At 39.1% G+C, this 15,458-nt stretch overlaps 2 protein-coding genes across 2 annotated transcripts; one reads left to right on the top strand and one right to left on the bottom strand.

Moving 5' to 3' along the window:
- The first annotated feature begins 3,083 nt into the window (after positions 1 to 3,083).
- On the top strand, positions 3,084 to 7,400 carry LOC125232849. Its single transcript, XM_048138642.1, has 7 exons — positions 3,084 to 3,197; positions 4,364 to 4,387; positions 4,818 to 5,023; positions 5,640 to 5,754; positions 6,108 to 6,284; positions 6,602 to 6,783; positions 7,237 to 7,400. The coding sequence occupies exons 1-7, from the start codon at positions 3,149 to 3,151 to the stop codon at positions 7,351 to 7,353; spliced, it is 870 nt and encodes a 289-aa protein (XP_047994599.1). The 5' UTR covers positions 3,084 to 3,148; the 3' UTR covers positions 7,354 to 7,400.
- A 3,083-nt stretch (positions 7,401 to 10,483) lies between these two features.
- LOC125232943 lies at positions 10,484 to 14,987 on the bottom strand. The gene is made up of 7 exons (XM_048138794.1): positions 14,908 to 14,987; positions 13,496 to 13,519; positions 12,861 to 13,066; positions 12,130 to 12,244; positions 11,600 to 11,776; positions 11,101 to 11,282; positions 10,484 to 10,647 (listed from the first exon to the last, which is right to left on the bottom strand). Exons 1-7 carry the CDS (start codon positions 14,954 to 14,956, stop codon positions 10,531 to 10,533), a joined length of 870 nt encoding a protein of 289 aa, XP_047994751.1. The 5' UTR covers positions 14,957 to 14,987; the 3' UTR covers positions 10,484 to 10,530.
- Positions 14,988 to 15,458: the final 471 nt, after the last annotated feature.

The following is a 15,458-nucleotide window of genomic DNA, read 5'->3' as shown; positions in this document are numbered from 1 at the left end:
GATACATTAAAGATCCTTTACAATTCACTAGTGAGAAGCAAAGTCGAGTCGGCCTTCGTCGTTTGGAACCCTTACGAAGCATCTTACGTCTTACTTCTAGAGAGAGTGCAAAAAGTGTTCTTACGATCCCTTTATAAAAAAATGTATGGGTACTACCCGTTTTTATATCCCACCAAATTCTTGCTGGGTGTGCTGGGTTTTCTCTCTCTGGAGGTAAGACGTAATCATGCACTTCTCACTACTGCCTGTAGCGTCCTGCGTGGGGAGTCGGACTGCCCCGAACTGGTGGAGCAAATGGTGCGTCTGTACGTCCCCTCAAAGACCAGAATTGATTTCAGACCTCGGGACCGTTGCCTACTGGCAGTCCCGGCTTCACGTACTGTAGCGCGCAGGAATTCCCCTCTGGTGCGTTCCTTGGTCCTCCTGAATGCGTTCCTCGCATCAGCCCCTCAGTGCGACTTATTTGCAAGCAGACAGGTTGTTGTGCGTGATGAGTGTCTGAGGTTCTGTGAGAGGATTGATGCAAGGCCTACTACAGTTAAAATGTAGGTAAGATAAATTGTGTTTAGATATCTTTTGTTGTTATTTACTGTTGCTGTGTTGTATGTTTTATTCTATGTAGTTAGCAGTGATTTAGTTTCGACTGTTATGCTGTTAACATGTTTTGTAAATAAATAAATAAATAAATGTACACCGTTTGCGCATAGTCGTATAAAAACAGTCCACGTGCGCTTCTGCAAACATCCCTGATGCGCTGCAGAAACGAGGCAGCCCCATCAATACCCGGAACGCGTTGTTGTACTGGATCCGAAGGGCTCCGTAAGTCCGCTGCGTATAGAATTTCCATAGGCTGCATGTGTACATGGAAGTACAATACGCTCTAAATAAGGTAATTTTTACCTCCTTTGTACACCGCGCAAACCTACGTGAAATCATATTTGCCTTAACCGACAGAGCCCTCCGTTCTCGTTCTACGTCCATATTATCTTTAAGGTCAGACGTAACAATATGACCTAAATATTTGAAGCTCCCCACTCTCTCAAGTGGAACATCATTGAGATAAATAGGAGGAACCTCATTTATCCGATTTTTTGGGTCAAATACCATCAAATAACTTTTTGTTACATTGTATTTAAGGCCGTGTTCATGGGCGTACTTCTCACATACATGTAACAATTGACGTAAGCCACAAGCCGACGCGCTGAGCAAAACCATGTCGTCTGCATAGCTTATATTGTTTACGCAAACTGCATCTATATGACAGCCGACACGCATCTTACCCAGCGCCTCAAGTAGTCCATTCACGTACAGATTGAAGAGTGTGGGCGAGGTTAACCCGCCTTGCCTCACGCCACAATCCAATCTGTACGGGTCCGACATCGTGCCTGCCCATCTAACACTATTGACCTGGCCCCCATACCAGTACTTAAGTATACGGATTGTCTCTGAGGGTACTTTCATAACTTCCAGCTTCTTCCACAACACATCGTAGGAGACCAGGTCAAAAGCTTTAGATAGGTCTAAGAAGGCAGCATAGACTGGTGTTTTCCTATCCACGTAATATTTGACAGTATACTTAAGGCACAGTATCGCACTTTCAGTGGATAGACCAACCAATATTTATTTATTTATTTATTTATTTAAATAGTCGTTGCACGTTCTATGCGTTTCTTAGAGCACACTGGAAATTGGATCAAAGAACTAAATGGATAACTACGGTGAAAAAAGAAAACGTAAGTGACATGTCAAAACAAAACATTATAATAAATTATATTTAAGCTTTGTTTACCTAATATTGTTCAATACGCTGTTAGTATTTTTCCTACCGTAAAAGATTATGCTTAAAGATTCAGGCCTAGCCTGGGAATAGGCCCGTGTCGGATATTTCTGCGGCCGCGGACATGACTAGGTACTTACGTTTAGATTTGTTTTATATGGCATTAACGGGACGGAGGTTTAGCGGATACCATATCACTAACTCGAAGAACTTGTACCATTACTCCTATGTTCTTCAAGATTCCTTATATGCCCTGCCAGCACCAATTTATTGACTCTTTCTGTAGACTGGGGTTGGAAGTTTATACCGTGAGTAATGGCTTTGGAAACTGATTTTTGGTATTATATCCATGTGTTTTTAATCTATCTACCTAAATTACACTTGAAATAGTAGCTCTTGTTATTCGATGTATTTAAAATTAACGAAAAATCGTTAAAATATAATGTTTGTTTACATCAACCTATGGTAAACGTTTCGCACTTCGCAGTTGTTAGCTCATTGGTCAAAAGCATCCTACAGTAACAGTTGTCGTTGTTTGCGTGCGTGATGACACGACTCGCTGGTTATCCAGTTGTGTGTGGGACTGTGGGTTAAAGAACTTGCGACACGCGTATTCAATACACATCCCCCATCTCCTTTCCTAAGTATATCTGTTATGTGATTGGTACTCTAAAAGAAAAATTAGCACAGGTGTCCACATATTATCTATGTATATGTAATCAGCTGATTACCGTGTGCAAATCTACAATTTAATGAAGTTCCTATATTACTTATAAGTATGTACATATGTAGGTAATTAGGTATCAACGATTTCAAAAGTAAGGACAAGGCAAACTGTTCCACCTGTTACGCCGTGGTTTGCGTGGTCTGTCACACGACGGTCGCGCGACCGCGATGCGACGCGACGCCGCGCCATGAAATCAAACCTTCGATCTCTACGGAAGTGTTTTAGGTCGGCGACGTTGATGAAGTATCGATGATAAGCGATGAGATGGGACGTGACGGCGACACGACGACGACAAACAAAATGGAGGATCTGCGTTGGCTTTTAGGAGAACAAATAGAAAAAAATAGTTGTAAGTACATATTTTTCTTACGTAAAATGTAACAAGTGTACCTAATTATTTCTTATCGGAAAAATATCGAATAATTATCTTGATAAATTCGAACCGTCCTGAGCACAGTGTGCACCATCTTTGGCAGCCATATGCCACGTCCTTACAAAGTAATACATAAGTTAATGATGTACAATAGATTAATTATCACTCGGAACATCTTTATCTCATAGATAATTAAATTTTGCATTGATAGCTGTTATAAAAGGATGACATCTGACGCAGGTTTGCATTGTCCACTTGGAGAGGTGTCAAAATGAAGACTCTTTTGGTTTTGTTCGCACTCGCGGCTGTCGGCAGCGCTAGTAAGTTTAAAATTATATATACTCCTTATTCGTGTAAAGCCTGAGTAGATGTTATTTGACCCTGAAAAAGTGTCGCTACAAACCGCTTTCATATGGCAATAATGTGCCGACGTCATATGTAATGGGGACAGCGTGTACTGGTTACCCATTAATATTTGTAGAAAATTGTGCGTGATTATAATAATTATTTATAATCGCTAAATTCAAGTACCTATAAATATTATTAAGGTAGGGTAATATTTAACCTGTGTATCGACCTCTAACTTCACTTTTCGTTGTATGTATTGTTTACATCAGTTCACTGTTTCCTGTGTGGTTTGCACACTTTCACTGTAATTTTAAATATGTAACACAGTTTTTTTTAGTAACATATTGTGTATAATACTTTTCACTCAACGGATAACTGTTATTGGCCTAAGACTATGTAAAAATACCTATGTAAGTTATTCAACAACAATATTTACGGCTGTTGTTGTCCTAAATACCAATAAAAAAAAATTAAACATGGTTTTATAGAATCAAAATTTAATAAGCAAGATTTTGAGACTCGCTACTTCTTTCCGCACAGCCTAAAATCCATAAATCCATTAATCGAAGTCATCGATGTTTATTTTCTTTCTGCGTGGGTCCTTGTTCTGGACTGGTGGTAATTATGAAACGGCCTCCTTAATTCTATAAATATTTTTCACGGCAGAGCTTAAATAAGAACAAAAAATTTATTAAGCTAAACGCGAAACCAACTAATCAATACAGGAGAACCGCACTATAAACTGTCAGTACCGGTCAACAACTGATTTCAGAACATTGGTATCGAAATGCTGTGAAATCCTTCATCCTTTTTTGTTGTAAAGAATTTATGATGTTCAGTATAATTATTTTCACTTTTATTAATATTATTTTCCGCAACGTGGCGACGCCGACGGCGAGGGTCAAATAAAAACTTGCCAGGCCTACATAACCTATTAAACCAATCAAATCTTATGAAATAGTACCTACATTGCAATACAAGTACGGAAAATTGGAGATTCGAAACGAGTGACGATAAATTAAAACACGGCCGAAGGGAGGAAGTGTTTTTAATCGACACGAGTTCCGAATTCCGTCTGTGTTATAATTTATAATCTATTCACAATATTTATTTTAAAACATTCAATTTACTTTTACAGGTATCTGGAAAGGCGGATACAGAAGTAAGTAATATTTTCTACTTAAGTACTTTAGGAAAATAATTATACATACTATTCTTCATACACTCAACTCATTTGCAAGAAATGTCCGAACCTGGTACCGGAATTAAACTCCGGTAAAAGTACCGGGAATATTTCTCCCTCGTGGAGGATATTTGCGGCACGGGAAAATTTCCAGTACTAATCTAGAAGAGATAATTTTTGACTGCACTGATCAACAATTTAATAGAAGTAATATTTTTTCTTTACCGTGTCCGTTCGTTCCCGTGGCATAATTTCATTGAAAAAAAAATCATAATTATTTGCAATGAAATAAATAATTAATTAATCATGTACAACATCCTTGAGCAAAACATTTGTGTGTATAAATAAAATGACACAGAGAAGGTTTCATACATCTTTGTGCATTTCTAAACAAGCATCATCATTACAGTAAGGTTCGACATCGGCGTGATCTTCGGCCGCAGTTTCTTCTTTGACATCCCGCGCACGCTCTCCGAAGCCGTCTCAGAGCGATGGGTGCAGCGGACCCCGCCCTTGGGCCTGCCCGTCACCTCCGTCACCATGTACTGCTACTCAGACAACGTCGTCTGCAACTTCTACGATAGCAACGGCGACGTAGCTGGCCTGCAGATTGGTGTAAGTTTCATTTCATAGCATTTGTTTACTCTCTCTCCGAGGCCGTCTCCGAGCGATGGGTGCAGCGGACCCAGCCCGCCGGCCTGCCCGTCACCTCCGTCACCATGAACTGCTGCACCGACAATGCCATCTGCAACTTATACGATAGCAATGGCGACGTAGCTGGCTTGCAGATTGGTGTATGTTATTATGCCACTGCCTATGAGGTGCCTACAAGTAAAATTGAATCTGGTGTAAAATGTAAATACTATGCTAGGTTTACGACTTACCTAGGTCATATAGTCATACTAGGGTTGTCCGGTCTCCTCGCTATGTTTTCCTTCGTCGAAAGACGACTAGCAAATATCAGATTTCATTTTGTACATAAGTTCCGAAAAACTCATTTCAAAACCGTGAATCGAAAGCCATACGCTCTTACTGACTGCTATAAGCTACCAACGCTTTGAAAAACATGCAATTCACTATGTATAAGTTGTTCACATCCCTTTGTCTCTCTCTGAACGAGTGCAACTTAAATTTAAAGCTGTCCGTTTCAAGCTGTTATTAATCTGAATCCACTTATAAAACTTTCTGTTTTTTGTGAACAAAAAGTAAATAATTTTAAAATCTTCTGCAGCTGAATAAGAACAAATTCACCCCGCACTTCGACAACATGGAGGACGCCGGTTTCACGACCTGGACAGTCAATGGTGTCGATTACTGGACCATTCAGCAATACTTCACCACTGAAGGTAACTCAAGATAAACTAGTGCTATTATTTAGTTTCTTACATTCCAAAAAGTCTAAGTAGGAGTCTGTCTTATCTTCTTAGGATTACTTGCTTTACTACAATGATTGCATATTTTACCTATTATTTATTTAGACAGAACCTGCATACAAACACTGATCCAATACAATTTTTTGCTCTCAAAGCACTCTAGCATAGGTAGGTACTTGATGCTACTTTTAGGTCTGTTTTTGTATTTTTAAGGACATATTCATCATTTCTCTTGTCCACTGAAACTGTTGCTCACATCTAGAACCAACTATTCAAAATTATTCATTTCCCATCTTTTTACAACATTGTACACATATTTTTCACAGAAATCCTCTCCAGCCGTGTTGCCAGCCCTACCAGGCGTGAAAACGAGAACAAGCTCACCGAGAATGGCGGTGTGTGGGTGGTGGGACCACACAAGGAGGTCGTGCACATTTCCAATTCGACCAGCACGATTGCTGACGAAGGTCTCTTCACCAGACAGGCTTGCATTCCCTGGATGGGTAAGTGAAATATTAGGATAAAGGCAAGACCATTTTGTATTTAGATGTACTGCAGTCAACCAATTGGAAAGCTAGGCCACTCTACAACCATGTAAAAATGACAATCAGTAAGAGATTTCTTACAATCTGACTTATAACGTCACTGTGACATAGTTCTACAGTGGCCTAGGGTTCCAATTGGTTGACTGTACCTACCTAAGATTAATGTAATTTACTCTTGTGTTCGTTTATGATCTGACCTTCAGAATTAGTGTTAACATAATATACCGTTACTCCCGCAAACATTGAAAACATCCAATCGCTTTCTCCTTCCACAGGTCGCCACTACTATTACAGGATGACGGAAGACCTGAGCTGCACCGATGAGCCCCTGTTCCCGTGGTTCGGCCTCGTGGACTCCGGAGAGCTCGTCGCCACCGGCTTTGTGATTCCTGGAAAATTGAACCTCGACCGCAACTCAAGGGACTGGTTCGAGCATCCCGAGAGCGCTGCTGTCAAGGTAACTAACGAGAAAAAGTTAAAAATCCAAAAGTTGAAGTTAGTGGGTTCAAGCTTCTTATATACCATACCAGGGTGCGTAGCCGAATACACAAACGCTCACGATAATATCTCTTTCGTAGCTATCTATCTCTATCGCTCTTGCGTATTGACGCGACAGAGCCAGACTACATTTCTGCGGCGTTTGCCGTCTCAGAAATGCCATTCGGTTACGGGGCCTGTACTTGTTTAGTTCCACGACCAAACAGTACCAGTTCTTCAGTATCAGTAGTTCTTTTGGATGGGTGGAACGTGATTGGCAATGAGCATGCCTATCGGTGACAGAAATCCTTTTAATGCGCTCGCGACTGATATGCCAATTCTTAAATTTCAGTTACCAAGAGTGCAAAAACAAGGCTAAGAAGAGGACGATTGACTAAGAGGTATTGATTTCACTTTTTTTTATTTGTTTCAGGCGATCGTACCCGACGGTCCCGAGTGCCTGTACAACTTGGCTTCCAGCCCCGGTCTCGTCACCATGCACGTCTACTACATCGACCAGCCCTGGCTGATTTCCTGCGTCTTCCAGTAAACTGATGATGGTTTTAATGCCAAAATAAAATATTACGTTTAAGCAGCTGTTTTTGTTTTCTTCTTATGTCAGTGGGATGTAGATAAAAGGAAGCATCAAAGGCATGATCCTTCCTATATTTTTTTTTCTTCTAAAGGAACCCTTTCTAAAATAAAATTCATTACAAAGTACCTTACTGTAATACAGAGCTAGTAAATAGCACTAAACGTAGCTCGTTTTCAACGACAATGTTTAGTTTTATTCTACACTTGATCATTACTTGAATCACAAACGTAATTAGCAATAGGCTACTTATTTTCTATTTATAAGCAAGTGTCTTTTTGCCAGAATTTAATTAAAATCTGCGGGTGTAGCACACTAGTTCGATAAACTTTATCGCATCGGTGCGTCTCTATCGCGTTTACAAATCATGCGAAAAGGACGGCCTGACGTCATATCGTTTATCACACGACCACGCTTGCCTGCCTGGATTCACCGAGCACCAAAAATGTGACTTAAGTCGTAAAATGAATGAAGGTATTATATGAAACCGTTTGTGTGTCGAGAACAGTTGTTGTTAAGTTACAAACGTAGATATATCGCTAGGGTGAAATCGACTGAATGCTGTTAGTTTGTAATTTGGCATCGTTGGGAACTAACAATGATTTTGACTCATAAATTTAAAAAAAAATGAATCATATGTACTAAATTGTTTGATGTTTTGCAGTTAATATTTTCCACGTGTTGGTGTGTACGTGTAACAAATTAATTTAACCTACGTGACTTGAATCCCCCGCAATGCTCAAGATTCCACATTCTGAATCGGTCGACAAAACAATTGGTATCTTATATTTACTCTTTTTTTTTTTGGTAACCAGATGCAAAGCCGAAAATAGGTGATAGTCTAGGCCATTTAGAACATTTTTAGCTATACATGGCTTAGTTTTTTTATCGACTTAAGTAGTCACTTAAATCGTTTTTTTTGACGTGAAACGTTAGGTGAACGTCTTTAAAAACCCGTAGTAGAGTGACCGGACCGAAAACCAGGTGTAACGAAAAGTGTTATGGCGCGGCGGCTTATATCTCTGTAACTATAATACCCATATAAACAATTTTAATATGAATGTGTAGAGGAAAGTAGCCATTACTCGGACATACATAGTTTGCTGATATAGGTGGCGCCACTTTTGCGGTAAAAGCGTTCCATTCGGGCCAAAAATGACGTTTTTTGCAGTGTTTGTTTAACAATTACTCACAAAAATTGTACTGTGCCGTATAGTTTAATAATATTGATAGATAGATCTAGTGCTGTTTTATCGAAATATTATAAAAGACTAACATATTTGTTTATGACCAGCTGGAAAAATTCAATAATGTGTCATTTTTTACAGAAATTTGGCGATTGTTCATATTTGAGGCCATCGTATGCAAAAATTAAAGCATAGAACTGTCAAAAATTACGTAAAATACTAAGATTAACTAATAAGGATTAAAATAAATATACATTATCTATAATTAAACTTATTCATCTTATCAAATAATTCATTAGAAACTATGGCGGCGGCAACGGCTGGCAATGTACTGAAACTTGTTGGCAATCGTGACTCTTTCGATTCGTTTGAGGCAATCGTATGGGAAAATTAAAGCATAAAACCATCAAAAATTACTAAAAATACTAAGACTAACCAATAAGGATTAGAATAAATATACATTTTCTATATTAAAACATATCCATCTCCTCAAATATTATGCATTAGAATGTACTTATGGCGCCGGCGGCCGCATATAACATACCGAAGCAATCTTGTCTCTTACCATTCGTTAAGGCCAACGTATACAAAAATTAAAGCATAAAACCGTAAAAGATTACTTAAAATACTAAGACTAACTAATAAGGATTACAATAAATATACATTTTATATAGTAAAACCTATTCATCTCCTCAAATATGCATTACAATTTTTGGCGCCGGCGGCGGCCGCATAATGTGTACATATAACTGATATAACATACCGAAGCAATCTTGTCTCTTTCGATTCGTTTAAGGTCATCGTATGCAAAATTTAAAACATTACACTGACGCAAAATATTTTTAGTACAAAGATCAAGCAAAATTGATTCATTGTAGTTCAAATTCAGTAAAGTATAACATATTAATATCCTCAAATAATGCATCAGAATCTGTGGCCGGAGCGGCGGCAATAATCGGACCCGACAGCGGCTTCTTGAGAATTTGGTCTTTTTCAAAATGTTCATTCATTCATTCAAAATTTCAGTAATAACTAATTACTATGGATGTCGAAAACTTAAAATATATGTATTGGAAGACACCTCACGCAGAACGAACCTATTAGCATCGAAGTCTTCAAACTAAGAATAGCTTGTACTATGAGTGCCAGCGACGTTATACGTACCTACTTTAAATGTTGGTATACTTAGCTATAATATACTTACACTTAGACAACCGGTCTGGCGTAGTTGGTTGTACATTGTACCCTGCCTGCTAAGCCGCGGTCCTGGGTTCGAGCTTACTGAACTACTTCTGGGGTAGGGGCATTTAATTGTTTGACGAACACAGATATTTATTCTTGAGTCATGGATGTTTTCTACGTATAATAAGTACCTATGTATTTTCTATCTATATAAGTATGTATATCGTAGCCATATAAATATGTATAGGTATGGGTGCTAACCCATAGTACAAGCTTTCCTTAGTTTGGGGCTAGGTTGATCTGAGTAAGGTGTCGTGCAATATTTATTTATTTATTTGTATGTATAGTACTTTTTCTGGTGGTGCGCAGGGCCCGAAGGCCCCACGGTCTTGGTCACGGTCGAACTAGTGTGCTACACCCGCAGATTTTAATTAAATTCTGGCAAAAAGACACTTGCTTATAAATAGAAAATAAGTAGCCTATTGCTAATTATGTTTGTGATTCAAGTAATGATCAAGTGTAGAATAAAACTAAACATTGTCGTTGAAAACGAGCTACGTTTAGTGCTATTTACTAGCTCTGTATTACAGTAAGGTACTTTGTAATGAATTTTATTTTAGAAAGGGTTCCTTTTGAAGAAAAAAAAAATATAGGAAGGATCATGCCTTTGATGCTTCCTTTTATCTACATCCCACTGACATAAGAAGAAAACAAAAACAGCTGCTTAAACGTAATATTTTATTTTGGCATTAAAACCATCATCAGTTTACTGGAAGACGCAGGAAATCAGCCAGGGCTGGTCGATGTAGTAGACGTGCATGGTGACGAGACCGGGGCTGGAAGCCAAGTTGTACAGGCACTCGGGACCGTCGGGTACGATCGCCTGAAACAAATAAAAAAAAGTGAAATCAATACCTCTTAGTCAATCGTCCTCTTTTTAGCCTTGTTTTTGCACTCTTGGTAACTGAAATTTAAGAATTGGCATATCAGTCGCGAGCGCATTAAAAGGATTTCTGTCACCGATAGGCATGCTCATTGCCAATCACGTTCCACCCATCCAAAAGAACTACTGATACTGAAGAACTGGTACTGTTTGGTCGTGGAACTAAACAAGTACAGGCCCCGTAACCGAATGGCATTTCTGAGACGGCAAACGCCGCAGAAATGTAGTCTGGCTCTGTCGCGTCAATACGCAAGAGCGATAGAGATAGATAGCTACGAAAGAGATATTATCGTGAGCGTTTGTGTATTCGGCTACGCACCCTGGTATGGTATATAAGAAGCTTGAACCCACTAACTTCAACTTTTGGATTTTTAACTTTTTCTCGTTAGTTACCTTGACAGCAGCGCTCTCGGGATGCTCGAACCAGTCCCTTGAGTTGCGGTCGAGGTTCAATTTTCCAGGAATCACAAAGCCGGTGGCGACGAGCTCTCCGGAGTCCACGAGGCCGAACCACGGGAACAGGGGCTCATCGGTGCAGCTCAGGTCTTCCGTCATCCTGTAATAGTAGTGGCGACCTGTGGAAGGAGAAAGCGATTGGATGTTTTCAATGTTTGCGGGAGTAACGGTATATTATGTTAACACTAATTCTGAAGGTCAGATCATAAACGAACACAAGAGTAAATTACATTAATCTTAGGTAGGTACAGTCAACCAATTGGAACCCTAGGCCACTGTAGAACTATGTCACAGTGACGTTATAAGTCAGATTGTAAGAAATCTCTTACTGATTGTCATTTTTACATGGTTGTAGAGTGGCCTAGCTTTCCAATTGGTTGACTGCAGTACATCTAAATACAAAATGGTCTTGCCTTTATCCTAATATTTAACTTACCCATCCAGGGAATGCAAGCCTGTCTGGTGAAGAGACCTTCGTCAGCAATCGTGCTGGTCGAATTGGAAATGTGCACGACCTCCTTGTGTGGTCCCACCACCCACACACCGCCATTCTCGGTGACCTTGTTCTCGTTTTCACGCCTGGTAGGGCTGGCAACACGGCTGGAGAGGATTTCTGTGAAAAATATGTGTACAATGTTGTAAAAAGATGGGAAATGAATAATTTTGAATAGTTGGCTCTAGATGTGAGCAACAGTTTCAGTGGACAAGAGAAATGATGAATATGTCCTTAAAAATACAAAAACAGACCTAAAAGTAGCATCAAGTACCTACCTATGCTAGAGTGCTTTGAGAGCAAAAAATTGTATTGGATCAGTGTTTGTATGCAGGTTCTGTCTAAATAAATAATAGGTAAAATATGCAATCATTGTAGTAAAGCAAGTAATCCTAAGAAGATAAGACAGACTCCTACTTAGACTTTTTGGAATGTAAGAAACTAAATAATAGCACTAGTTTATCTTGAGTTACCTTCAGTGGTGAAGTATTGCTGAATGGTCCAGTAATCGACACCATTGACTGTCCAGGTCGTGAAACCGGCGTCCTCCATGTTGTCGAAGTGCGGGGTGAATTTGTTCTTATTCAGCTGCAGAAGATTTTAAAATTATTTACTTTTTGTTCACAAAAAACAGAAAGTTTTATAAGTGGATTCAGATTAATAACAGCTTGAAACGGACAGCTTTAAATTTAAGTTGCACTCGTTCAGAGAGAGACAAAGGGATGTGAACAACTTATACATAGTGAATTGCATGTTTTTCAAAGCGTTGGTAGCTTATAGCAGTCAGTAAGAGCGTATGGCTTTCGATTCACGGTTTTGAAATGAGTTTTTCGGAACTTATGTACAAAATGAAATCTGATATTTGCTAGTCGTCTTTCGACGAAGGAAAACATAGCGAGGAGACCGGACAACCCTAGTATGACTATATGACCTAGGTAAGTCGTAAACCTAGCATAGTATTTACATTTTACACCAGATTCAATTTTACTTGTAGGCACCTCATAGGCAGTGGCATAATAACATACACCAATCTGCAAGCCAGCTACGTCGCCATTGCTATCGTATAAGTTGCAGATGGCATTGTCGGTGCAGCAGTTCATGGTGACGGAGGTGACGGGCAGGCCGGCGGGCTGGGTCCGCTGCACCCATCGCTCGGAGACGGCCTCGGAGAGAGAGTAAACAAATGCTATGAAATGAAACTTACACCAATCTGCAGGCCAGCTACGTCGCCGTTGCTATCGTAGAAGTTGCAGACGACGTTGTCTGAGTAGCAGTACATGGTGACGGAGGTGACGGGCAGGCCCAAGGGCGGGGTCCGCTGCACCCATCGCTCTGAGACGGCTTCGGAGAGTGTGCGCGGGATGTCAAAGAAGAAACTGCGGCCGAAGATCACGCCGATGTCGAACCTTACTGTAATGATGATGCTTGTTTAGAAATGCACAAAGATGTATGAAACCTTCTCTGTGTCATTTTATTTATACACACAAATGTTTTGCTCAAGGATGTTGTACATGATTAATTAATTATTTATTTCATTGCAAATAATTATGATTTTTTTTTCAATGAAATTATGCCACGGGAACGAACGGACACGGTAAAGAAAAATATTACTTCTATTAAATTGTTGATCAGTGCAGTCAAAAATTATCTCTTCTAGATTAGTACTGGAAATTTTCCCGTCCCGCAAATATCCTCCACGAGGGAGAAATATTCCCGGTACTTTTACCGGAGTTTAATTCCGGTACCAGGTTCGGACATTTCTTGCAAATGAGTTGAGTGTATGAAGAATAGTATGTATAATTATTTTCCTAAAGTACTTAAGTAGAAAATATTACTTACTTCTGTATCCGCCTTTCCAGATACCTGTAAAAGTAAATTGAATGTTTTAAAATAAATATTGTGAATAGATTATAAATTATAACACAGACGGAATTCGGAACTCGTGTCGATTAAAAACACTTCCTCCCTTCGGCCGTGTTTTAATTTATCGTCACTCGTTTCGAATCTCCAATTTTCCGTACTTGTATTGCAATGTAGGTACTATTTCATAAGATTTGATTGGTTTAATAGGTTATGTAGGCCTGACAAGTTTTTATTTGACCCTCGCCGTCGGCGTCGCCACGTTGCGGAAAATAATATTAATAAAAGTGAAAATAATTATAATGAACATCATAAATTCTTTACAACAAAAAAGGATGAAGGATTTCACAGCATTTCGATACCAATGTTCTGAAATCAGTTGTTGACCGGTACTGACAGTTTATAGTGCGGTTCTCCTGTATTGATTAGTTGGTTTCGCGTTTAGCTTAATAAATTTTTTGTTCTTATTTAAGCTCTGCCGTGAAAAATATTTATAGAATTAAGGAGGCCGTTTCATAATTGCCACCAGTCCAGAACAAGGACCCACGCAGGAAGAAAATAAACATCGATGACTTCGATTAATGGATTTATGGATTTTAGGCTGTGCGGAAAGAAGTAGCGAGTCTCAAAACCTTGCCTATTAAATTTTGATTCTATAAAACCATGTTTAAGTTTTTTTTATTGGTATTTAGGACAACAACAGCCGTAAATATTCAACTTACATAGGTATTTTTACATAGTCTTAGGCCAATAACAGTTATCCGTTGAGTGAAAAGTATTATACACAATATGTTACTAAAAAAAACTGTGTTACATATTTAAAATTACAGTGAAAGTGTGCAAGCCACACAGGAAACAGTGAACTGATGTAAACAATACATACAACGAAAAGTGAAGTTAGAGGTCGATACACAGGTTAAATATTACCCTACCTTAATAATATTTATAGGTACTTGAATTTAGCGATTATAAATAATTATTATAATCACGCACAATTTTCTACAAATATTAATGGGTAACCAGTACACGCTGTCCCCATTACATATGACGTCGGCACATTATTGCCATATGAAAGCGGTTTGTAGCGACACTTTTTCAGGGTCAAATAACATCTACTCAGGCTTTACACGAATAAGGAGTATATCTTATACTTTTAAACGAGCAATTCTTGTATATTTATTTATTTATTTATTTATTTATTTATATATATATTTATTTACACTGACGATCTCGGAAACCGCTCTAACGATTTCGCAGAAATTTGTTATGTGGGGGTTTTTGGGGGTGAAAAATCGGTCTAACTTATCCTTAGGTCCCGGAAAACGCGAATTTTCGAGTTTTCATGCGTTTTTCTTCGCGCGCCATCTCGTATATTATAATTTTAAACTTACTAGCGCTGCCGACAGCCGCGAGTGCGAACAAAACCAAAAGAGTCTTCATTTTGACACCTCTCCAAGTGGACACTGAAAACCTGCGTCAGATGTCATCCTTTTATAACAGCTCTATGAGATAAAGATGTTCCGAGTGATAATTAATCTATGTACATCATTGACTTATGTATTACTTTGTAAGGACGTGGCATATGGCTGCCAAAGATGGTGCACACTGTGTTCAGCACGGTTCGAATTTATCAAGATAATTATTCGATATTTTTCCGATTAATAATTAGGTACACTTGTTACATTTTACGTAAGAAAAATATGTACTTACAACTATTTTTTTCTATTTGTTCTCCTAAAAGCCAACGCAGATCCTCCATTTTGTTTGTCGTCGTCGTGTCGCCGTCACGTCCCATCTCATCGCTTATCATCGATACTTCATCAACGTCGCCGACCTAAAACACTTCCGTAGAGATCGAAGGTTTGATTTCATGGCGCCGCGTCGCGTCGCATCGCGGTCGCGCGACCGTCGTGTGACAGACCACGCAAACCACGGCGTAACA

Source organism: Leguminivora glycinivorella, chromosome 13, assembly GCF_023078275.1.
Source record: "Leguminivora glycinivorella isolate SPB_JAAS2020 chromosome 13, LegGlyc_1.1, whole genome shotgun sequence".
Lineage (NCBI taxonomy): Eukaryota > Metazoa > Arthropoda > Insecta > Lepidoptera > Tortricidae > Leguminivora > Leguminivora glycinivorella.
Note: the sequence above shows the minus strand (reverse complement) of the source record. Positions and strands in the feature narration are given on the sequence as shown.

Coding starts and splice junctions, on each gene's coding strand:
- LOC125232943 (XM_048138794.1), bottom strand. CDS start 14,956: ATGAAGACTCTTTTGGTTTTGTTCGCACTCGCGGCTGTCGGCAGCGCT. Junction 13,067..13,495: donor CTGGAAAGGCGGATACAGAA/GTAAGTAATATT, acceptor TCATCATTACAG/TAAGGTTCGACATCGGCGTG. Junction 11,777..12,129: donor GCAATACTTCACCACTGAAG/GTAACTCAAGAT, acceptor TATTTTTCACAG/AAATCCTCTCCAGCCGTGTT.
- LOC125232849 (XM_048138642.1), top strand. CDS start 3,149: ATGAAGACTCTTTTGGTTTTGTTCGCACTCGCGGCTGTCGGCAGCGCT. Junction 4,388..4,817: donor CTGGAAAGGCGGATACAGAA/GTAAGTAATATT, acceptor TCATCATTACAG/TAAGGTTCGACATCGGCGTG. Junction 6,784..7,236: donor CCGAGAGCGCTGCTGTCAAG/GTAACTAACGAG, acceptor TATTTGTTTCAG/GCGATCGTACCCGACGGTCC.